At 34.9% G+C, this 26,349-nt stretch overlaps 1 protein-coding gene across 1 annotated transcript in view; it reads right to left on the reverse strand.

Annotated features, from left to right (window-relative positions):
* Positions 1-3,257: 3,257 nt before the first annotated feature.
* Positions 3,258-26,349, reverse strand: part of BMPR2 (bone morphogenetic protein receptor type 2) — a 67,509-nt gene continuing 44,417 nt past the window's right edge. The window contains exons 9-11 of the mRNA XM_072812650.1: positions 17,597-17,769; positions 13,027-14,306; positions 3,258-10,767 (exon numbers count right to left, since the gene is read on the reverse strand). Of these exons, the coding sequence (XP_072668751.1) occupies positions 10,520-10,767; positions 13,027-14,306; positions 17,597-17,769 (1,701 nt within the window). The 3' untranslated portion in view covers positions 3,258-10,519. The remainder of the gene's footprint in view (positions 10,768-13,026; positions 14,307-17,596; positions 17,770-26,349) is intronic.

A 26,349-nucleotide genomic window follows, 5' to 3' on the forward strand; every position in this document is an offset into this window, starting at 1 on the left:
GATGGGAGAAAGGAGCACTGTGCAAGAGGACAACTCTTCTTGGAAGATCCCACATCTACTACTGACACAACTTCCTCATTATCTTTCCACCATCTGCCATCTTAGGCTATCTTTTTGTTGCTATTGCTTCTTTTAAGGCTGCTTTTGATACTCATTTTTTTTGGATACTCATTTTTATAGCGAAGGCCACTCCCGATGCCCTAGTATAATACTATACACAACAAGTTGGTCTAGTAAGGCATTCACTCAAAAAGATAAAAGTGAACCTCTGTTTGATTTACCTAGGGAAGGCTCTGTTCTCAAAGCATTTCTACAGGTAATGGGTGAAAGGTGTCTGCATATATTTTTGGAACCAAAAATTTGAACACATGATGTTAAGATTGTTCTATTTGAAAAAACTCTAAAGGCAGTTAGCTGCATATTGTGAGATTTTTAAATTTCTCTCATTCCTTTGCCATATTAGAGCCTTGAAGTTACAATATTCACTTCTATAATGCTCATTTTAGTGATTCACTGGGTCCCCCTGGTTCTCTTTGATCCCAACCCAATCTGCTGCTTCTTCCTCATCGCTGACTCAACCTTGATTCAGGCTCTCATTATCTCTTGCCAGTGTCACACTAGCTGCTATGTTTCTATATTCAATGTCCTCCGTCTCAGTTGATTCTTTATATTAACAGCCGAGTTTCCAAATTTGAAACTCCTCTGTTTAAATTATTCCATTGACTTACAGGATAAGTCCAAACTCTCAGCATAGTGTGCTAGCCCTTCTGCGATACAGTCCCAGTTGGGTCATCTGGGTTCTTTTAGGCCATTTCTTGTAATACTTTCACTTAGTATCCCAAACTCTACTACAATCTAATATCCTCCCACCATCTTGAAAAAGCTCCACCCTCTCAGGCCTCTCTAAGGTTTCATGGGTGCTATAACTTCTCTTTGAGGGCCACTGCTCATCTCTTAACTAATTCCTACTCATATTTTGAGAATGAGGAAAGTTCTTTCAAAAGGAGAAATTGCCTCTGACTCAGTAAGAGTGGATTAGGTAACTTTGCTGTGCATTTCCATAATATACTGGACTTTCACTCTGTCATAATACTTAACCTCTACTAAAATTTTCTCCAAATCAACTATGAACAACTTGAGGGTGGGACTGTGACTTCTATCTCCTATTATGGTACTTGTTACACATTAGATGTTCAAAAATTTTTTTGATGCTCCTCTGAAAAAAGAACTTACTGGTCACAATGAAAACTACATTTTTTTTGCAGTTTCTCTTATGCCCTCAATCCAATCACTATCCTTTCTAATCTATCCTGCCTGTCAGTCCAAACTTCTTTAAATTACTGTGTCAAGGTTCTTCCTTGCCAAGAAGATTTGGTCTCCTCATTGTGTATGACAGCAAGTCTAGATACCTGGGGGTTGGCTTTCAAAAGATATTTGGATCTACTTCTGCTTTATTTCCAATCCCTATTCTGTTTTATCTCTGGCTACTTCAAATCTTCTGCTTTCACTTTTCCTATTGAAATCTCACCTGTCCTTTCAACCCTGTTCAATAATAATTTCTTCACTAAAATCTTTGACTCTTCAAACACATATTGAACACAGTTTACCACTAATTTGGGCACTTACATGTCATCTTGTTTGTAGATAACTATTTCTTGTGTAGGCCTTTTCTCCTCCACAAGATGGTTTAAGTTCCTGGGGGGACAGGAATAATATCATATTTTCTCGCTCTCTCAGTACGGTAATAGTGATTCAACTTCGAAAAAGTGAATAATACATTATAACAATAAAATGAAAGCTACCCAAATATATAATTTAATTACAAAAATATTATAGAATAAAGAGGAAAATTCATTATTAGAATTATAAAGGTTAATCACTAGCTTAGTCACCTGCAGAGGATGTAAACTAGAAAGATGGATCACGTGTAGGGGTAAATGAAAATAATTTTACTTGTGGTGAGTTTTTATGAAAAGATTCAGTAGGTCATTATTATAGATGTTTTCCAGGCTGCCATATTTTTTCAAATGATATTTAGTTATCATCCTGAATATTACATAGTAAGTTCTGTAGAGAATTGCAGCAGTAGCACATAGCATTTTATTTAAGTTTGGGGATGCAAATCAAAAAGGAAAAGGTACTCCAAATTTATTATCCCTTAAATATTATTTAAGGTGACAACAGAGCCTACAAGAGTAGGCCACGCTTCTACTAAAGCAAAAATTCCCTTGGCACCTACTTAAGGCAGGTCTAATATTCTATTTTCTGTAATATAAAAAATGTTTTTTAAGTCAACTCTACACAGGGCTCGAATTCACCACCTCAAGACCAAGGGTCACAGTACTACCAACAGAGCCAGTCAGGTGTGCCAGTCTAACACTCTTTTAAAACATGGATGTCCTGTGGATTTATACAGGATTCTGTTCCGGGACACTTACCTAATACATTGAATTCATCTAGAGTCAAAAATAATATGTTGCCTTCACAAACTCATATTGCATTTTAACAAGGATTTCTAAAAATAAAAGATCTAACTTAGAAGATTATTTGAAGATGTTTAGTACAAACACAATGTTGGGTCAATAGAGATAGGTGTTTTGGTACCTGTCAGCTTTTTAGTAAATGCAAATTTTTTTCATGTATGTTCCTGGCTATTCTTTTTACCAATGGGCCAATTTTGCTTTTATTTTTGAATTCTCTTGCCATAACCAGAGATTTAAAACTATACTTTAGGGACCCCTAGATGGCTCAGTTGAACGTCTACCTTTGGCTCAGGGCGTGATTCTGAGGTCTGGGGATTGAGTCCCACATCGGGCTCCCCATGGGGAACTCGCTTCTACCTCTGCCTATGTCTCTCTCTCTCAGTGTCTCTCATGAATAAATAAAATCTTTTTTTAAAAAAACTGTGGTTCAAAGCAAAATGGAAAATACACTAGAATCTCATTTTTGCCAGTTCTGTGGCTTTGGACAAGATATTTAACTTCCCTGTGCCACAGTTTCTTAATTTTTAAAATGAGGACAATATGTATTTTATAGGATTGCTATGAGAGTTATCAACATATGCTGAATAACTATCACAGTGCCTGGTATACAGAAAGTGTGCAACTATTATTCTAATGTTAGTTGTTTTTTTTTTAATGTATTATAGTGAGTAGTGAATATATTAGAATATTTACTATTCTGGTGCAAAATACCTAAAATATCACACTAACAGTCATAATTTCTGGTGACCTAATAAAATCAAAAGATACAATTACTGTTGTCATTAATATGATCTTTAATAAATGGAATAATGCACCATTTTACAGCAAGCCTTTTTTTAAACCTAAAGAACTGTCTTAAAATCTCCTTCTCCAATGTCTCTGTAGCAATACAATCTTTTTATTTAGGTTTATATATATCAAAGCATTTACTTACAATTATTCATAAAAAACTCTTTAGTGGCTTAATGTCAGCTTTCATAGTGGCATCCATAGATAATACAAAAGAAAAGTGATTTGCTTTATTTCATACTCACACTGATCCATCAAACACAACTTATACAGCATAGCAAGGTCTCAGACAGCTTTTACAAAAGCAAAATAACTGAAAGTAATTATTCATAAATTCATATGATATTCTATCTGTAATGTAGAGCAAAACACACCAACAAAAGATACCCGTTAACAAGAAAGAGGGTTCTGAGGAATTGCCAATATTTTTCAGCCTTTCTTATTCCAGAAAAGCATCCTCAGAAATGAATACTCTGTAGCTTATGTTTCTCCTGTCCATTCAGAAAAAGCATGGCAGCTACACATCTCCATGTTTCAGCTACTACAACACCCTAAGAGTTAGTGTACTTTACAATTATCCACTTATCTTCATTTGAAAAATTATCAACAGAAAATTAAGGATGATTCCAGCTTATACAAACACTTACACAATTTCCATGGAAACATGACAATAAGGCATACAAAAACTTTCAATAAATAAATGTGACAAGAAAAAGAAAAGCCACAGAAGCCAAGCAATTCAACTTTAACCAGAACCTATCTTTGAATTGCATCTTTTAGTAATTTAGTTTTCTTACTATTAAGCTTCTTTAGAAGTGTTTCCCTATCATATGTAAGAGGGTTGGTAATATGGTGGAGAGCCTGAGACAAGAGACTGGTTACAAATAACTTCACTGCTAGGATTTTAAGTATATAGCATATCAGTTTGGAGCTTGGACTTGTCTGATTGAAGGAAAAATTCTATTTGGATCTGACAAGGTGATAAATAGCTTACCATAGGTTACCTTTTCAAAACCATCCAAACTAGAACTAAAGCTATAAGCTCATTAATTCACTTTTAGAAGAGAGTTTTATAATGTTAAATTACTTCATGAAAATTTTATCTCAGGGGAACAGCTTAACTAAGTTCTCCCATTAAAAAACAAAGCAAAATGAAATGATTTGTCCCATCGTGTATAACCATTTACCCAATGAGAAATGGTTGTAAGATGGTGCTTCAACTCTAAAGGCCTAAATAGGCTGCAACACGTAGCCAATTAGTTGAGTCATTTCCCTCTATTCAGTAATTATGGAACTGGGCAAGTTTTTATGATTAATGAAATATGATATTATGTCTATGCAAATTAAGTCAAATCATAAGATGAAACATTAAGTGAACTGTATGTGCAACAAACACTTTAAATATTCAACTGGGCTAATTGCTTGTTTGCTATCAATTAAAGTTTCTCATGTGCAAAGGGATGAAAAGGGCCCTGAGTTTTTAAGTAATATTATGTCTATAGAGTGAGTCTAAAACATGAAGATGTTTCTGAAATCTAGAAGTACAAATAAAATGCAAAAATCCTACATGCTGCCTTTTGAAACATTTTTTAAAAGTTGTAGTTTAAAATACAGTAATTTAAAAATTCAATCATAAACTGGATGCCCTAGTGATGTGATTTATTTCTAAAGATTTCTTCTCTCTTACCCAAATTTTAGAATCTGGGTTGAAAATTAAGTTTAAAAAAAAGAATGTCACCACAATTGATAGTAACACTATGAACATCACAGTAATAACGGAATTGGAATTTTTAAGATATGATAGATTTATTTGGGTCTAATTTTAATACACAGCATTAAATCCTCTGAATTATTTACTTTCAAATGCATTAGCCATGAGATAAAATCCTATATTTTTCTTTATATGCACAAACACTCAACTTTAACCAGCCACTTAAAATTTAAATGAAAGTTGTTACAGTCCAGTCTATGTTGCAAAATAATAAGCATTTCAAAAGTGGTCTGCAAAAATGTTCACAGATAATACCTGATTATTGTATGGTTTGTTTTGAAAGTTAATCTTGCATTTTTGTTTAATATTTGATACAAAGAAATATGTAAAATGTTGTGCCTTGATCATAATGCTAAGCTTGCTGCAATATAGGTCAAAAAATTGTAATGGCAAAATTATATACAATTCTGTATGCATGGCTTTTTAGTTATGACTAATGAGAATATAAAAATCATAAAACTCAACAATTTAATAGAAAATGTTAGATAATACAAAACTTAAATTAAGTGCTGATTTTCTGACAATCTGATGGTTGGATCCATCATCAAATGGTAACATCTGAATTCTCAATTCTAGCCTACAGAACTATTATTACTTAATTGCAGTAATGAATTTGAATATAACATAAAATATAATTTTAGGTGTTCTTAAGTATAAATAGTTATTAAAATAGGGCTGAGAAAGAAATGTTAAGGGAACCAAAGCAATTTTGTCTGAAGAACTGAGACTTAGATGTTAATTGAGAAGCCTGAAGCATAATGAAAAATAACAATACTGGCCAAGAAGATGGCCAACTGCTCTCTTTTTTTTACTGCTGGAGGAGACAAATACACATAAAATGAAATAGGAGGGAAACAGAATAGACATGAAGAAACTCTTCCTGACACGGAAGATTGCAAGTCAGATAACCGAGGGATAGAGTGAGTCAGACACAAACTAAAAGGTGATTGAAGGCAAGTAATGTGTAGGTGCACCAGAGCACCCTGAGATTTCCTCTTTTCTTCTATGTTAGTTTAATCTGAGAAGCTATAGAAAAGCCTTCTTTTGATAATAACATTTGTGTAACTAGCTCAAACAATGTTTTGCCAGATTTACTAGATCAAGGAGTATATTTAAGAGTGATCATGTAAGGTAGTTTTGGCTGACATTTGCATAGTTCAGAACCTAGAAGTTAAGATGCAATCTTATCTGCTGAAGAGCAAACTGACAGTAAAAAGTATATTTAGAAACAACTCAATCTGAAAAAAAAAAAAAAAACTCCTGGGGTGTATGTGGGAGTGTTACACAATTTCTGGAATAACAGGTCTAGAAAATCAACTAACGTGTGTACCAATTCTAATAAGTTAGCTTGGAAGATAAAGTAATATATAAAGCGATCTGTGAATAGTTATGCAATAACCTGCACATAACTGGTAGCAAGTTCAACATAAATTTATAAAGGATTGTATAGGAATACAATGTAATCTCAAGGTCAATGAATATTTCCAATGAAATATTCATTTCCATAAATATTTAAAAAAGAAACAAAAAGTTTATTGAAATATTTTTCCATTGTAAATGACTTTGAGAATGGAAAGTTCAGTAAATAACTATAATCTACCAGGTATTCTACTTGGCTTTAGACGCCAAACTTGAAAATATTTTATTTAGTTTTTTAAAAAATATTTTAAATAAAAATACTTCCCAAATTTTGTGACAATTCCCACTGAAACACAGTTACTTGAGTGTTCCCACCTCTCTTTAATTATTTTTATATTCAGAACCAACGTATATTTTCTGGAATAAGTGGGTCCATGCAAGGAAGCTATTGAGACTGCTTTATAAAAAAAGATCTTATCCTTGTATCTTTCCTATGTCCTCTTCAATTATTAGTTTTCTGGATTACTAAAATTTTCTGCATCACTACAAGCAGAAATTTTCAAGATGCAGTCAAAGGATTGATGAGACTTAAAATCCATGTTAAATTAATTCCTCCAAATCAAGTATGGAATCAATTTAGTGGAAAGTCTTTGTTCCCACAAGCCACCTTCACTTCCCCTTAAAGTTTACTTTATCTTTTAGTTCTACAATGTAAGAATATCAGGAGTGAAGAGAACTGAAATAATTTTAGGATTCATGATGGCAAATGTGGGATTGAATTTTATCTGAATTATTAATTATTTCTCAAGCAACACTCAGCATAGACATGTCTACATGTCTCTTGTTCGCCTGACTTCTAAAGTCATTAAGATATCTGGTTTGGCTTGTATACAAGCCACAATTGTGCTGGAGTGTAATGACTGAATTTCTTACAACATGTCATATATTACATATCCTGTCATACATTGTGTAGGCAGTGTGGTGTAGATGAGAGAGATGTGGAGAGGCACACCCAGGTTAAAATCCAGCTTTCTCTATTACTAGGATGTGGAACTTGGGCAAATGACTTAGCTTTCTTAGCTTCAATTTCCTCAATCTGTAAAGTGGGAATATTAACTAAAATCCTTAAATGGTTGCTATGAGGATTAAAAGAGATTGTGTATATAGATACCAGCATTCAGTATATAACAAGTCATCAATTAGTATTATTTAATTCCTGTGCCTTTTCATAACATTTTACACTGATATTGGTCTTCCCCCCAAATTATGATTTTATGAAGGGAGGATATTGTTAGTAATTATAATTAAATAAATTTTGTCTAAATCCAATTCAGATCAAATTCTTTCAATGATTTAGTTCTGACATACAATTAAGATGGTTCAGGGAATTAATATTAGTATTTGATTACCTATTATGATGCTTTTAAGGTTGTTAAACTAGCAAAATGAGTTTTAATATCTTTTTCATTAAATGGCCTTTATTCAAAGGATCCAAATGCTTTTCTACATGCAAAATATTGTGCTAGCAGTTAAATATTAGCTTTAAGAAACATTATTAGATGAATGAAATTACCAAGTATTTTAAGTAATTTTGCTTGCTTATATATTACAGATTCTAAATCAGTCTGATGTACAATTTAATTTAAAATTTATTAAAGTGATCTACACTTTTGGCTTTTCCTATTTTTAAAGAATCTACTAAAAAACTAGGAAAAAATTATTTGTTTTAAATATGCTTGCATGAAATGGAGAACTTATAAGGATTCCTTTAATTTGGTATGTTAATTCTTGAAAGCATTTTATTATTAAACATCAAGAAAAAAAAAGATGCTGGAAAAATTACAACCAACTAGCCTAAACACAAAGTAAAGTAGAACATAAGGTAACTCTTCTGTCAGGAAAAGATCAGTTAGACCTCAAATGGTCATTTATCCTCAATGCTTTCAACTGGAGAAGGAATATAATTTACTTTAATTCAAAGATATCCTACAAATGTTTGAAAAAAATGAAATGCAGTTCAAAAAACATTTAAAGGCAAGGGAACTAAGTGCAAGTTTGGTGGGGAAGATATAAATAATTTGTTACATAGACAGAAGAATTATGCCATAAGGACCTGAATCAAGAGAAGGGCCAATAAAACAAAACAAGTGGAAGTCCTGGGCACTAGAAAGATAATCTTAATTCTAAAAATTCAAAACTGTGTTCAGCCATCCATCAGAATAAATGTTAAGTGTTGTAATATCTAACTCATAGGATCATAGTAGATGGCAAAAAACAGAAGGCTTATATAGTAAGTTACAAATATTTTGGACAGCAAATTGGGAAATTAATGTTATCTTTAGTTAAATGATGAAGACAGAGGAATATGAGTGAGAAAATATTGTTCAAGAGATAATAACCTAAAAGCAAGAATATGGGGGTTTGTGTTTTCTCTTAGCTTTCTATCTTCCAGAGAAATCTTAGAACTTAGTTAAATAACATCTATTAAGTACTCTGAGAATCTGGAAAAATTAAGTGAGATCATCACTGTTTGCAAATTGATAGAAAATAATTTGTGCTTATAAAAAAAGTCCCTTATTTGACATAAAGTGCTTTATTTAAAAAAAAAAAACATGCTGAGGTTGTTGTTTAGAAATAATTATCAGTAACGAAAGAAGCAAAGGAAGCTGTTTTAAAAAAAACAATATGACTTGAAGGATACATAACATGTTATCACTAAAAAGTATACTGTAATATAATGTAAATAATAAATGCTGCTCACATATTAAAGATCATATGAAAAGCTGGCCAAAAGACAAATTATGAAGATATGATTAGTGGAGAAACAGTTTTGAAAAAAGAGAGGTAAGCCTCAGTCTGCTCAAAAATGATAGGTTTGGCAGCAATCCTTCCTTCCACAGGGATTTGGCATGCCAGATGAATGATTTTTCCACACAGTGTTTTAGGTCATGGGAAGAAGACTCATTTTCAGGTAAGTCACCAGGCTTTGTTTGGGAAGAGAATAAAAAGATATTACTGGTTCAAAACTATGAATTACTTTTGAAGTTATTTTAAATAGGAAATGTAATTTTGAATCAAAGATGGCCTATTCAGATAATGAAGGCTATAACACTATATAGTCTTAACCATCTACCTACTTAAAAATTCCATATAAGTATAGCTCTATAAGTTTTCTGATAAAAATGTGCTTTTTAAATAAATGAATATGGAACATGAACATACATATAAAAATAAAATAAAATGAAGAAAGTTAATATTTGACTTGTCTACTTTGTTCTATGCTCTCTTATGAACTTCCAAAAACCAGAACCAAATATGTTTATTAAAATGCCTGGAAAGAAACATTTAGGACTTGGAAGGTTAAAAGAAATGGCATTTCAAATTAGGTTTTGGTAGTTCTTTCTTTAGAGCCCTTTGAGACAACGTTTCTGCATTCTCCATAAGGAGAGAGAAAGCAAGAAATCAGGTAGCTGCTTTCTCTTGTGCAAAAATCACTGCCATAGAACTGACCTGTATGGGGGGGAGGGACAGAAAAATGTACTTATTATGGAAGAATGTGTGCTCTGTTAGGAAGAGAGCTTACAAGAAAGTTTATTTGTGGACTATAGACTATTGCACATTCAAACAAAACACAAGAGAAAAGAATGTCCAACAGATAATATGTTCAGGAACAGTTCAACATATAAACTAGCTTGTGCCCAGAAATAAAACATGGATATCAGACACCACTGCAGTCAAACCTGTCTTAATTTGCTTCTGTTTTAATGACCTTTAGAAACTGGTCCAAACTGATTATCAGCAATACACTGTTTTTGCTTTTTTTCTTAAAAAAATATTTTGAGACCACTTTTGATACACACACATATAATTCTGTGGTCATAACAGACAAATATAACTTTAATGAGACTAAACAAAAGTGCAAAACTTAAAAAAACAAAATTAAAAAATATGGAAGCATAAGCTAAATTTTTCTGCATAGCTGAAATCTATTTAAAGCAAGTCCTGTTGCAGGGGTGAGAGGGGATACTGACAGGAAGATAAAGCAGTTTCTTTTAAATGTCTTCTGCACATTTAAATGATGCAAAAAATAATTTCACTCCAAAGGCTTGAAAATATTTCACAGACAGTTCATTCCTATATCTTTAGACACCATAGTTGTGGCAGTGCCTCCTTCTGCAAGGTAAACTGCGGTGCTGGATTTGGAATGAACTGCTCTGTCACTGCCATTGTTGTTGACCTCACAGTCCAGTGGTTCAGTGGAAATGACCCAGGTGGAGGGGCGCCACCGCTTAAGAGAATAGGGAGTTTTCACACGTTTCTTGATCTTTTCACCAGATCCCGATTTTCCATCTTGTGTTGACTCACCTACTGGAAATAAAAGGATAGAAAAATAAACTATATATAAAGAAACTTAATTGGTAAAAAAAATTAGGGTTGTAACTCAAAAACGGATTAAGCTAATATCTGCAGGAGGTATTTATTAGTAGACACTACTTGAAATTCATGATGCCAGGCAATTATTTTCTAGGCAAAACTTAACCAATTTATTTTGAGACTCTTTAAGCCCAACTGTTTTCATAACTGGTTGGATTATTCTATTAGGCAAGCAAAAACAGAGGAGAAAATGAAAGGTTCTCAGATGTATTCTCAAATCCTTTAGTTGTTGTAGTGGTCCTAACTTGGCAAAATACATTTAATCATTCTACTTAATGTTCAAAGCAGATCAAATTTTTTTTTTTTTTTTTTTTTTTTTTTTTTTTTCAAAGCAGATCAAATTTTAAAGGTATCTGGCATATAATATTTTCAGAAGAATGACATAAATACTACAGTATAAATTTTCTAGTAATTTCTCTTTCCCATACTTGACAAGACATTTTATTGCTATGGAGCCCTGCTATAGGGTATGTCAATCAATTTATAATTAAAGCCACTCAAGCAAGGGGTTAGATTCTACTGATTTTTTTTTTTTTTAAATCAGCTCTAGGCCCAACATGGAGCTTGAACTCACCACCCCAAGGTCAAATTGCATGCTCCACTGACTGAGCCAGCCAAGTGCCCTTCTACTGATTAATTTTGAGAGCTGAATCCTTTCAGGCCATTTTATAGTTCTTGACAACTATAAAATATGACTTTTTTTCTAAAAGTGCTATCAGTCAATCTAAAAGAGAAATTATTCTGTATAATGATGACTGTTAAAGATTTTGGTGAGCTCTCCTATCTTGTGTTACAATCCCTTTAGAGCCAGAAACCAAGTATCAAGTTATTTGTTTAGATTTCTAGGGGAACCATGGAACAGTGCTATAGGCATATAAAAGGCTCAAAACATAACTCTCGAAAAAGAAATCTCACAGAGGAAGACATACACATGGCCAACATAAATGCTCCGCATCACTTGCCATCAGGGAAATACAAATCAAAACCACAATGAGATACTACCTCACGCCAGTGAGAATGGGGAAAATTAACAAGGCAGGAAACCACAAATGTTGGAGAGGATGCGGAGAAAGGGGAACCCTCTTGCACTGTTGGTGGGAATGTGAACTGGCGCAGCCACTCTGGAAAACTGTGTGGAGGTTCCTCAAAGAATTAAAAATAGATCTGCCCTATGACCCAGCAATTGCACTGCTGGGGATTTATTTACCCCAAAGATACAGATGCAATGAAACGCCGGGACACCTGCACCCCGATGTTTATAGCAGCAACGTCCATAATAGCCAAACTGTGGAAGGAGCCTTGGTGTCCATCAAAAGATGAATGGATAAAAAAGATGTGGTTTATGTATACAATGGAATATTACTCAGCCATTAGAAACGACAAATACCCACCATTTGCTTCGACGTGGATGGAACTAGAGGGTATTATGCTGAGTGAAGTAAGTCAATCGGAAAAGGACAAACATTATATGGTCTCATTCATTTGGGGAATATAAAAAATAGTGAAAGGGAATAAAGGGGAAAGGAGAAAAAATAAGTGGGAAATATCAGAAAGGGAGACAGAACATGAAAGACTCCTAACTCTGGGAAACGAACTAGGGGTGGTGGAAGGGGAGGTGGGTGGGGGGTGGGGATGACTGGGTGGCGGGCACTGGATGGGATGAGCACTGGGTGTTATTCTGTATGTTGACAAATTGAACACCAATAAAAAATAAATTTATTTAAAAAAAAAAAAAAAAGGAAAAAGATGACACTAAAAAAACCCCAAGAACAACTTTAGTTTTTTTATAATGACTTTTTCTGCATTTTTTCTGGACTTTTAAGGTTAAGGTTAGTGTGATAAAACCTAAATATGTATATAATAAATATCAATATATTTAACAACTGTTTCAAAAATTCTGACCTCATTTTACCTGGAGCTTTTAAACTGGTATTTACTTATTCTCAACCATTCACAGCAAGTTCATGAACTGCATTATGAATCAGCAGCTGCATAAGGCATGCATTAAGTTGGTAATTATTCTATTGTGACATTGACTAATTATCAACAACACGTTCTTTTTCTTTACAATAGTCTGATTACTTTTGAGGTCCAACTAAGTGGCTTATTTTATTTCCAAAAGTGGTAAAAATGAGTAATTAAATAGTCCCAAAAGACAGGAAGGAGAGATTAAATGATTCTTTCACTTACACTGCAAACCACTGCCATCAAGGACATTTGTGGCTGAAAGATCCAGAGAATTGGGCCTCTGTGCTTTCCTGGGCTTTGATGGTCCAGGATCTGCTACTGTGCTTGGAACACCCTGTGTAAGAACATCTTGCTCTGAACATGGATTACTGTTGTTGTTATTGGAATTAGTTCGGCCACCTTCCAGTGGCCGTTCCCTCCTGTCCACAAGACGATCCAGAACACCTTCATCATGGCCAGCCTGCTGCTCTCGTCTCAGCAAAGGTTCATGTTCATCAGGACTGGAATTAATATTCAGTCGGGTATCCTCACCAACGAATTGATTCTGCAGCATTTCTTGGCCCCTATGTACCACTGTGTTAGCTGCCTGGCCAGATGGTACTGCCCCGTTAACATACTGGGTAGTGGCAGCATGGGAGTTAACACTGTGGTTTCTACCTGCTACACCATTCATGGTGACTGTCACCACATGAGGTTCTGCAGCATTGATTGTATTCATCTTGGCAACTCCAGTTTCTACTTGTTTCAAGTTTGATTTGTGCTTGCTGCCAAATTTCAGCCGGGGCTCCTTTGTTGAATTTTTGGTGTTTAAAGGCAAACTAGTAGGTCTCTTAGGAAGGTTTTGCTGCTTGGGGAGAGGATAGATCTGAGCGGGTGGAACATCAGGAATTAAACATGCTTGGCCATTTGCAGCTTGTGTGAAGTCCTGCTGTCCAGTCACCTCTACTGCAAGTTTTATAAGTGGGTAAAGCAAGCTAGAACTGGTACTGCTCAGTGGGTCTGGTCCACTGAACTGTTTAAGAGAATGCTCCATGAGATTCTCATCAGAACTTTCCTTGAGGTTCTTATCAACTTCTTTTGGGTCCAGCTTATTGGTCTCCAAGTCTTCTTCTGTAAGTTGTAAGCAGACAGGGGTTGGCCCAATTGGCTGTGAAACATTTGTGGCATGCAGATTGGTTTCATCTGAATATGGCATCTCAGATATAGTGGTCATGCCAGTGCTTGGAGTGAGGCCAGTGGTGTTTGTGGTTGTTGTGTTAGTGGACAGGCTGGTGACACTTGTTTCAGGGCTAGGGATTCGAGCTTGTGCTTGCTGCCGTTCATAGTTAATTGAGTTCCGGTTCTTTTCCCCTATAGTCAAAGGTGTGCTAGACATCGAATGCTCGGAGGAAATATTCTTCACAATGCTGTCAGTATGATGGATGGAGTCTTCAATGTATGAGGAAGAAGAATAATCTGGATAAGGGCCAATCTTTGGCACACGCCTATTGTGTGACAGGTTGCTTAAAGAAAGAAAAAAGTGCCACATTGAGAATGTACATTTATGACAAACTGACTCTCCAAGTTTAATATCTCTGATTTTAAAATAAGAACTGCTTTTTATTTTATTCTTAACCACATACTAGAGGTTATTTAAAAACTGTGATCATATAATCAAGTGTCAATTAATAACTTGCTAAATGCTAGGTTTTAAAAAATATAAATTTATTTATATGACAGAGAGAGAGTGCAAGAGAGAGAGCAGGAGCTGGGGGGGGGGGAGGGCAAAGGGAGAGAGAGAAACAGACTCCTCCTTGAGTTCAGAGTGCAGGGGAGTGAGGGATGGGGGTGGTGGTGGAGGGTGGGCTTGATCCTAAACCCTGAGATCATTACCTGAGTCAAAGGCAGACACTTAACCACTGAACCACCCAGGCGCCCCTAAATGCTAGTTTTATTTTTAATTCTTTTAATAATTTTTTAAAGATTTTATTTATTCATGAGAGACACACACACACACACACAGAGAGGCAGAGACACAGGCAGAGGGAGAAGCAGGCTCCATGCAGGGAGTCTGATGTGGGACTCAATCCTGGGTCTCCAGGATCAGGCCCTGGGCTGAAGGTGGCGCTAAACTGCTGAGCCACCTGCACTGCCCTAAATGCTAGTTTTATATGAATTAAGACTACTAAAAAAAGACTACTGAAAAACTTAGGTGGATCTAGATAGGATTTTCATAAATGTCCATTATTTTCATTTAGAAGAGTTAATTAAAAAATCTCCTCTATAGTTTTTTTTTTAAGATTTTATTTATTTATTCATGATAGACATAGAGAGAGAGAAAGAGGCAGAGACACATGCAGAGGGAGAAGCAGGCTCCATGCCAGGAGCCTGACGCGGGACTTGATCCCGGGACTCCAGGATCGCGCCCTGGGTCAAAGGCAGGTGCTAAACCGCTGAGCCACCCAGGGATCCCTTCTCTATAGTTTTATAACATTACCAAATATATCTTTATGAACTGTATACCTGCACAACCAGACATAAAGGTTCACAAGTGGGTATATGTTTCTTTTGTACTCCTATAATCCTAGATACATAGTGGCCTCAGCAAATACTTTACCAGTTAAGTTCCAATAGCCAAATGGTAAAAAGAGTGTAAGCTTTTAGGCTGTTCCAAAGCTTTTCCATGCTTCAATTAAGAGACTGTCTAGCAATGGAATGTACCTTTCTGGGGGTAAACTGAGCCATTCAATGAAAGTTCTACAGCCTGAGAGTATAAGGCAGAGTGTGATATTCAGATAAAGGAATAATAATTCAGAAATACTCTCCAGTTTATCAAGAGTTTTTCACAGCCATCATCACACCTTGAAAGAGATGGTTCTTGAGTATCATAGTGTTACGTATTTAGGTTATTTAAAATAAAAGCCAGGGGTAGCTTTAACTAAACAATGGGAACATTAATAGATACAAGTATTACAAGAGGAAAGTAGCAGCTAAAGTAGAATGGCAGGAGGGTGAAGAATAAAAAAGTAGTTGTACAGCACATGGAAAAGAGGTCTGGGGGATAAGATTCAATACAATGAAACTTAGAGTGGAATGACTATGGGATGAACCATGACTTAGGGGAAACTTTAGAAGTGACTAGACATGAGAAACATGTAAAACATAGAACTGAATGACTTAGGGAGCAAAAAATGGTCAACACAAGGGAGGGTTGCATCAAGGATTTCTTCTTACCATTCAGGAAAAGTTTAAAAGTACTTAAAGTACTGACTCTTGAGAGAGGTACAAATAACATGCTTGAGCACACAGAAAATACAGAGACCAGGGAAGGTAGAAGCAGAAGGCTATCCTCAAGTATGTGTAAAGTAAGAAAATCTATATTTAGAATTGCTAGTCTTTACCTTCCTTGCTTGTTGACATATAAGGAATAAGACTTCACATGCTGAAGCTAGTTCAATCCAAACACAAGCAGTGTAAACCCAATTTTGGGTCTATAGTTCATAACACAAATTGCTCTTAGCGATTAGAATAATAGAAAATAGCAAAAAAATTATTCAATAACCAAGTATATTTTCTCTGGTAAATCTTTCCTAGGTACTTTTCTGAAAATTTTTAACATGAATTAAATAAAATGACATATTTTGGGGAAAACTTTCCCCTAAACATGGGACAAAGAAACACAGATGACAGCCTGAAAGTTTCAATTTTTTAAAGGAATTTTTTAAAAAGCACTTTTATTTAGGATGAAAAATCATAGCTTTTTTTTTTTCCGATTTTATTTATTTATTCATGAGAGACACACACACAGAGAGAGAGGCAGAGACACAGGCAGAGGAAGAAGCAGGCTCCATGCAGGGAGCCCGACGTGGGACTCGATCCCAGGTCTCCAGGATCACACCCCAGGCTGCAGGCAGCACTAAACCACTGCACCACCAGGGCTGCCCCATAGCTTTTTTTTTTTTTTTTTTTAAGATTTTATTTATTCATTTGACAGAGAGAAAGAGAGAGAAAGAGAAAGAGAAAGAGAAAGAGAAAGAGAAAGAGAGAGAGAGAGAGAGAGAGAGAAGAGAGAGAGAGAGAGAGAGAGAGAGAGAGAAAGGGAGCACACAAGCAAGGGGAGCAGCAGAGGAAGAGAGAGAAGCAGACTCCCGGTGGAGCAGAAAGCCTGATGTGGGACTTTGTCCCAGGACCCTGGACCGAAGGCAGACGCTTAACTGACTGAGCTACCCTGGCATCCCCCAAAAATCATAGTTTAACAAAGAAATGTCTCATAAAGTAATATTCATGATGGGAGGGAAAGACCTAATTAATTTATTTCATGTTAAAGTAGTATATTACAATAGGGCATTGGATAGGAAGCCTGAAATCTTAGTCTCTAGTGAAACAGTGGTTAGATACATAGGCAAGTTCATAGTTTTATTCTAAAAAAATCAAAAAAACAAAAGCAAGAGAAAGAGAAATAATAACAACAAATGATAGATGAGGCAGTATGTGTAGAAGTGTTTATAAACTTTTGGAAATATGAAAATGTTTTGCCTTTATTATTTTAGGGAATAAGATGCATTAATAAAGACTAACCTCTTTTATTATATCTTGAGATATAAAAAAAAAACCCCACCGATTCCATCTTGCATTTATACCAAACAAAAATCTTCACTAAAAAAATGGATACATTGAAAGAAAAGTTAGAATGTTAGATTATAGGAATTTATCATTGCTCTATTAGATTAGTTTAATAGTCTTTTTTCTATTCTGTTTAGTTTCAATTTTCAATACTGACTGATGATGAATGCCAAACCCCTCCAGGTCTTACCGCTCATTCTGCATAGCAGTAGACATGGGATTGACTGTGGGGCTCACAGATTTGTTTCTTTCCCATATCATCATAAGTTCAGCCATCCTCTCCTCAGCACATTGTGCAGTAAGCCGAGCCTCTGCATCCTGGTCCCAACAGTCTTCGATTGTCTCCTTGAGTGACCTCACTGCCTATAATAAAGTACATGTCAAACAGTATATCTTTACAAAAAAAAAAGGCATTGAGATTTTTAGTGACATGAGGTGAAAGAAAAATCAATTTTCTTTAACCAACATTTTACACAGCTATAATAAAATATTTTGGACTTCAGAGATTTGTAAAGGGTCATATTTTCCAAAAGATGAGGAACAAGTAAGCAAAGCAAGGTTTACCTTAACTTCTAAAGAATTAGCCAAAAATGTGAGCAGTTGTAAAAAGTTACATGGTTCATCAAGGTCACAGGTTTATGCCATTGTTCACTGTTATTTCAATCAACAGCTACTAATTCTACTTCAAAAATGAGTTTTGAGTTTGATGGAATTTTGGTAACAGGCTATCTTCAATCTCTAGGTGAGCTTTTTTACTCCTAGTAAAGAGTACTTCATTTCTAACTGTGAAGTTTAAAGGCTTGACATTTTGAATTTCAGTGATAGTATCAAAAGCAGTCTTGTTCTGTAGTACTCATCTATATCAGCAATGAACAATAGTCTCCCTTTTGGGTAAAGTTGGTTGAACTCTCTTTTTAAAAACACCTCGTAAACTGTCATCCAGGTTCCTTTCAGACTTGTTTTTTGGATTTGTTTTTATTAAGCTTCAAAGCTTTTTACCTGCTGATATTCACAGTTCTTGCACCTTTAAAACACTTTCAAAAAAATTAAGGTGAGGGTTGCCAGATCAAACAAATAAAAGTGTAGAATAGCACTTAATTTTAATGTTTCAGATAACTGACAAATCATTTTTGGTATGTATACCATGAAATGCTTAATCTGAGCATTTTATCTCACAAGCCTATTTTAAGCTAAAATCCTTGTTAGCTGCTATCTTGGCAACATTTTTAGCGTTTTCCTAATGAGTTGTGTTCTCTAACAAACAAATCTTAACCTGCAGGAAAGTTGATAGTGTTTGTTCTGGGCATATGCTAAATGAATACCTGTACCATGGCTCACCCTTGACACCATCTTCCCTGATCCCTTCACTCTTCTAAGCTGCCTGCCTCAGCGCAGCATTGCTGGTTCCCCAATTCTGACCACAGCACAAATCCAAAGCCTGTATTTTTTAAGGCTAAACTTTACATCGATTTTTAAAAATATTTATTTATTTATTTGAGGGGGGAGGGGCAGAGTGGAAAAAAAGAGTCTAAAGCAGACTTCACACTGAGGGCAGAGCTCATGATGGGGTTCAATTTCATGATCCTGAGATCATGACCTGAGCCAAAACCAAGAGATAGATGCTTAATTGACTGTGTCACTAAGGCACCCTTACATGGAGCTTTGAAATCTATCTTATTATATGTTCTAGGCTCTGACTATTGAGTAAAAATTAAAATTTAAGCAATAGATATAGATATCAATGGACAATCCTCTCATTAAATAATAATCTACGTATTTCTCAAATTTGGAAGAACCTGAAGAATAGATACTGATCATATGGAGTTTGAGGGCAACTGTAACCTCCCTGAGGTAGAAGTTTGGTGTTTATGTTAGAAGTACAGTTGAATCTGTTATTATTTTTTTAAGATTTTATTTATTCATGAGAGACACACAGAGAGGCAGAGACACAGGTAGAGGGAGAAGCAGGCTCCATGCAGGAAGCCCGATGTGGGATTCAATCCTGGAACCCCGGAATTATGCCTTGAGCCAAAGGCAGACACTCAACTACTGAGCAACCCAGGCATCCCTAAATCTGTTATCTATGATAGTCATGTTCTACAAAGTTGCTGTAAATGCTGAATTAGGGAACACTGAACCATTGTTCCTAGGGAAAATACAGATGAGCCTCTGGCCACAACATTTTCATCAACTCATCAATACATAATCTTGTTTTATTTGTGTTTCTGTTTAAAGGTAACTTTAAAAATAGATATTCATTTTATTAACTGTGCTCACGCCAACAGTACTCTCTCTACATCATCCCCTAGCAAAGTAAGTGTAGCACATATTTTTCTTCTTCAAAAGCACATCACAGCCTTCTAGTGCTTATGAACACTACTCAGCAATGTTAGCACTATACACAGGGGCTATTTTAAACCAGAAATCACTAACAAAATGGCCTAAAATGTGAAAAATACACTAAATAGCAAAAAGGATACCAGTTTATAGCGTAAGAGATGAAACAAAAAGGCAGAGCACTTTGTTGCCCTTAGTTGGGAACATGTACATCTGGTAACTAAAGCTTTTTGCTGCTCTGTGTATACCTATGAATAACCATAAAAGCATTCAGAGTACTGGCTTTGGGATTATAAATCAATTTTAGCAAGTAGTTGAATTCCAAATATAAAATATGTAAATTTGAGAAAAAACTATATATAACGGATTTAAAACTAACTTGGATTTGAAAATAACAGAGGAAGTTCAGAAATCAATTAAATTTTTATTTTTATTTATTTTAAAAAATATTTATTTATTTATTTATGATAGTCACACAGAAAGAGAGAGAGAGAGGCAGAGACATAGGCAGAGAGAGAAGCAGGCTCCATGCACCGGGAGCCCGATGTGGGATTCGATCCCGGGTCTCCAGGATCGTGCCCTGGGCCAAAGGCAGGCGCTAAACCGCTGTGCAACCCAGGGATCCCGCAATTAAATTTTTAAATAAATATACCTCTGAACTAGTTATACATTTACCTTAGTGGATTTTGATATTGGTTTGATAAAATGAACTAGTCTTTTTGTATTTTGAAATAATTTCAAACTTACTTTTCTTGTCTTTCATGGACTTGACATTTTGGAAAATTATAGGCCAGGTTTTTTTTAAAAAAAAGATTTATTTATTATTTGGGAGAGAGACAGCAAAAGAGTAGGGGGTGGGGTAAAGGGAGAGGGAAGGAGAGAATCTCCAGCAAACTCCTGCTGAACACAGAATCTCCATGTGGGGCTCCATCCCACAACCCTGAGATCATGACCTGAGCTGAAATCAAGAGTCAGATGCTTAACCAACTGAGCCACCTAGGGGACACAGTCAATTACTTTTTAGAATCTCAATTTAACTGATATTTTCTCATGGTGAGATTCAAAGTTTGAAACTTTGTCAAAAATATCACAGAAGATATGCTGTGCTCTTTCTGTGGTCCACCATTTTGATTTGTCTCATTACTAGTGAAGCTAACCTTGATCACATACCTGAGTCAGTGTCTACTGTGAAGTTCCATTTTTCCCTTTTATATTCAATCAGTGGGTTTTTTTTTTTAAGGCTTTAATCAGTATTTTTGGGATGGAGGGAATACTTCAAGACTCTATAAATATATAATCCTCTATTCACCTGTTCACCCACTAGTTTTAACATCTCTTAATATTTCTTGGCCGAATTTCTGTGATGCTTGCTAGTAGTAACAAGACATTTAAAAAATTATAGTAAATGCATAATAGAAATATGGACAAAGGGGACATAAACAAGAAGTGCAAATTCCTGATAAAATATGCAAAGATATTTAATCTTACTATGTTGAGGCAGTACAGTATAGTAGTTAAGAATATTTCAGTTTTGTAGCAAGAGTGACAGCTCGTTTAAGAACCTCACTTCAAATCTTGGCTCTACTAGTTACTAGTCACAAATTAAAACAAGATCAATTTTTGCCTATCACATTAAGAAAGATAAAAATATTTTTATAACACAGTGTTGGTGATGAGAAAGCAGGCACTTATATACTATTGTTGGGCGTGTCCTCAATTTGGAAGGTAATATATCAGTAACAAATTTTAAATGTATTAATCCTCTGATTCACTAATACTACTTCCAGGAATTTATTCCTCAAACACAGCTATACATTTGTAGAAAAATGCATGTATAAGATGTCCACTGCAGTATCATTTATAACAGCAAAAGCTGGAAACCACTCACATGTCCTCTAATAGGGATCTGGCTAAAAACTTACAGTATAATGGGTACTATGCAGAATGAAAAGAATTAGGAAGATGTATATGTTCCCAATTGCTAAGTAAAAATAGTAAGGTAAGTGGATGAAGTAATTCCCATCTATATATTAGAAAAGGATATAAAAACATAGAATCATGTAATCCATAGAAATTTCTGAAGTCTACAAAAGGAATGTAACAATGGTTGTTTCTTTGAAGGGCCTTTTAGATGGCTAGGGTGAGTGGATGTTTTCAGGGCATATTTTTTGTATTGCTAAAAATAATTTTTTATTGTTTGAATTCTTTGAATTTTGACTACATGCATTTAATTAATTTTTTGAATAGGTAATATATGGATATGCCAATAAATTCAAAAGGTCAGAAAGAGAATATAATCTCCCTTCCATTCCTATCCACCAATCACCCATTTTCCCTGTCTATAGGCAACAAATGTGACCAATTTCTTGGGTATTCTTTCAGAGAAACTTTATTACTTTTTAATTCAAGCACATACCTACCATATACCACACAAATTTACAGTTTCATTCTTGCTCTTAATTACTAAACATGAAGTGTAATACAATGAAGTATACACACAAATCTTTCTAAAGCAAAGATGTGGATGACTTTCCACACAAAACTGAAAGAGACCCTTTTCTTTACAAAACAGAGCACTACCTATTGCACAGAGTCCCATTCACCAACTGCCCAGAAGAGCTCAGAAACATCAAAATCCAAGCAGCTAAAAATTGTATATTGGCTGTTTTCTGTATCTGGAGGAAAGACAGACACTGAATGAGGCTGTATTTGTTACTTTTCATTATATAGGTGGGACTAATTTGTAAAAACACTTTTTCAAAAAAGACCCCAGGGCAGCCCTGGTGGCTCAGCGGTTTAGCACCGCTTTGGGCCTGGGGTGTGATCCTGGAGTCCCAGGATCGAGTCCCACGTCGGACTCCCTGCATGGAGCCTGATTCTCCCTCTGCCTGTGTCTCTGCCTTTCTCTCTGTCATGAATAAATAAAATCTTAAAAAAAAAAAAAAGACCCCACCTCCATTCTACTCACACCCCTGCCAAAATAAGACATTCACCAAGGCGCTGTCCTAGATGATGAATAAAATTTGGTAAACAGAAACCCTAGTCCCTACCTGTAAGAAGTTTCCATTTTGAAGACAGAGTCATTATTGATGCATAATAACAGTTAACAAATGTTGAGTTCTTAGTATATACTAGACTGTGTTCTAACTCACTTAATTCTTATTTGAAATATTATTATCACACCCACTTTTCATATGCAGGAAAGAGGTCCAAAGGAGAAATTAGGGCACACAGCTAATAAGTGGCAAAGCTAAGACCAAAGCCCAGGCAGCATAGCTCCAAAGTTTATATATTATCCTATGATGATTGCCTCTAAACTATGCTGATATAACACAGCCAGTTACTAGTGGATGAATGGGTTCTATTATAAAAGTTGTAATTTGATTTTTTTCTTAGAAAAATTTATTAGAAGTTCCAAACAAAGTTGAATAATGGTTACTAAATCATTTACACAAGTAAAGATTTAGAAGTAAATTAGTATGAAATAGGGAAAAGGAAAAATTAGAAAAATCTGAGAATATAAAGGGGTTGATTAATTATGGGATTCTGAGGGTCCTAAAAATAATGATTTGGTTGTACAAAATTGATCTAGAAGTAAAGTAATGTTGAATATCCCAGAATAAGTAAAAGAGTAGATAAGAGAAGATTAAGGAAATAAACTGTTTAGAAACAGGAAGATTAAGTCACCAATGGGGAGTTAGTTTAAGGTTTTTAAACAAATATTAAGAAAGGATTTGACAATTTTGATGAAATGGACAAATTCCTTCAAAGGCACAAACTGTCAAAGCTCACTTAAGAAAATATAGATGACTTGAAAAGTTTCTGTATCTATAAATTTATAGTTTAAAACTTCCCCACAAAGAAAAATCCAGGCCTAGATGGCTTCACTAATTCTATCAAACATTCAAGGAGATAATGCCAATTCTCCCCAGAAAATCAAAGAGAGAAGAATATTTCCCACCTCACTGTATGAGGACATTAGTGAAGATGGCAGAGAGAGGAGACCAGTGGACATTCTTTCACAGAAGTACCAAAAATCCTGGTAAAAACTGTCAAAATCAACCTTACTGAAGCTCTAGAAGTTAGTTAAATGTTTGGAGCAACTGAATAAAATATGAAGATGGCAGCCTGTCTTCTCCATGTGGGTACCTAGTCCCAGAGGGAAGAAAGTCATATTGTTCCCAAGGAATTACATTGTCTGTTTTGACATGTCTATGAATTCCCTGAAGAACCAAAGAAAGAGGCCTGTCTTTATTCTGCCTAACTTAGAACTCTCTCAGAAGAGAGAAGTAGATATGACCAAGTGAAAACATTCCTTGAGATCACTGAAAGCCAAACAAACAAGTGTTACAGCCTGGGGTAACATGCAACAACTGAACCACACAACAGAAATGCTGAAAGTGAGGGAGGAAAGGCTGGGATGTGATACACTTTGGGGAATGAAAGTTTTGAAAAACTGCATGCATGAGGAAACTTCCACGCACACATCCAGGGAGGGATGCATGCTCAGAGAGGACCATAAGTTTTCCTAACAGGCTGGTCTTTAAACTCAGTGCTAGCTGAAAGTAAAGGCTACAGCAGAATTGTAAGGGGTCTGGATAAATGTTCAAGGAGGGCCCCAACACAAAGCCAATCTGCAAAGACCTGGAGAGTATTTTCTTATCTTTTCTTTTTTTTCTTTTGTTTTCTTTTTGCTCATCAGGATATTTAAAATGTCCAGACTTTACAAAATTACAAAGCATACAAAATACCCAAGAATGTATACCCCATTCACAGAAAAAAGATATTAAAGGAATTGTCCCTGAGGCAATACAGATGATGATACAGTTACTAGAAAAAAGAGTTGAGATATGCTCAAAAGAAGAAGGAAACAATGGACAAAAGAATAGGAAAGCAACTTCTCATCAATTGGAGAATAGCAATAAAGATAAAAACTATAAAAAAGAGCCAGAAAAAAAGAAAAAGAGCCAGAAAGACACTTTGGAGCTTAAAAGTACAAAAACTAAAATGAAAAATTCACTAGTGATTCAAACAGCAGATATGAATAGAGAGAAGAATTACTGAACTTGGAGATTGAAAAAATTATGCAGTCTGAGGAACAGAAACAAAAAAAAATGAAGAAAAATAAGCAGAGCCTAAAAGACATGGAAGGCACCATCAATCATACCAAAATATACAGAATGGAAGTCCCAGAAGAAAATGAAAGAAAAATGGGCAGAAAGAATATTTGAAGAAATAATGGTCCAAAACTTTATAACTTTAATAGTAGAAAAATCTACACATCCAATAAACCCTAAATTCTAAGTAGGATATACTCAAAAAGAACTATCCTAAGATATACTGTAATCAAACTATAAAAAAATAAAAGATGAAAAGAGAATTAAAAAAAAGGGGGGGGAATCTTGAAGCAGCAAGAGAGAGGTGACTTGAAATGTCCAAGGGATCATGAATAAAAGTTGATAGCCATCAGAAACCATGGAAGCTAGAGGCAGGGGAATGATATATTTAAAGTGCTGAAAGAAAAAAAATTAAAAAAAATAAATAAATAAAGTGCTGAAAGAAAACAAGTGTTAACCAAGAATTCTATATCAAACAAAATCATCCTTCAATAATGAAGGAGAAATTAAGACATTCTTAGATTAAACAACAGCTGAGGTGGGTTGTTGCTAGCAGATCTTCCCTATGAGAAATGCCAAAGGGGATCATTCAGACTCAAGTGAAAGGGTGCTAGACAATAACTTGAAGCCATATGAAGAAATGAAGAACACCAGTAAAAGAAAAAATAAAAAGTATTAGTGTATTTTTGGTTAGTGACTTTTTTTAAAAATACAATTTAAGAGACAAATGCATAAAACAATAATAAATCTTTATTAATATAACTCAATATTACTAAGACGTCAATTCTTCTCAAACTGATTTATAGATTTAATTCAATTCTAATAAAAATCCCAATAGGCTCAATGTTGAAACTGAAAAGCTGATTATAAATTTCATGTAGAAATATAAACAACCTAGAACAGCCAAAACACTGTGAAAAGAACAAAGGTGGAGGACTAATGTTACATGATTTTAAGACATAGTATGATGCTAAAGTAATCAAGATTGTGGTATTGGCATTGAGATAGACATATAGGTCAATGAAACAGAATAAAGATATAGACTCACATACAAACGGACGAATTTTTGACCAAGATAAAAAAGTGATTAATTAAATGGGAAAAAAGTAGTTTCTGAAAATAAATGATGCTTGAACAATTAGGTATCTATACGCAGAAAAATGAATATTGATCCATACTTCACACATATGCAAAAACTCCACAAAACAAGATACTCAACAACCTCAAAACTGATCATAGACCTATGCAAATTCTAGAAGAAAACACAGAAGAAAATTTTTGTTACCTTGAGTTACACAAGTATTTCTTGTGAAATATGAATATTAAATATGAACATGAAATATGAAACAAAAATATATCCATGAAAGAAAAAGTTGATAAATTGGATGTCAGCATAATTAAAACTCTTTGCTCTTATAAACACACTTTTAAAAGAGTGACACAAGACACAGTCTGGGAAGAGATATTTTCAAATCATGTATCTGATAAG

The sequence above is a fragment of the Canis lupus genome, chromosome 36 (genome assembly GCF_048164855.1).
Source record: "Canis lupus baileyi chromosome 36, mCanLup2.hap1, whole genome shotgun sequence".
Classification (NCBI taxonomy): Eukaryota; Metazoa; Chordata; class Mammalia; order Carnivora; family Canidae; genus Canis; species Canis lupus.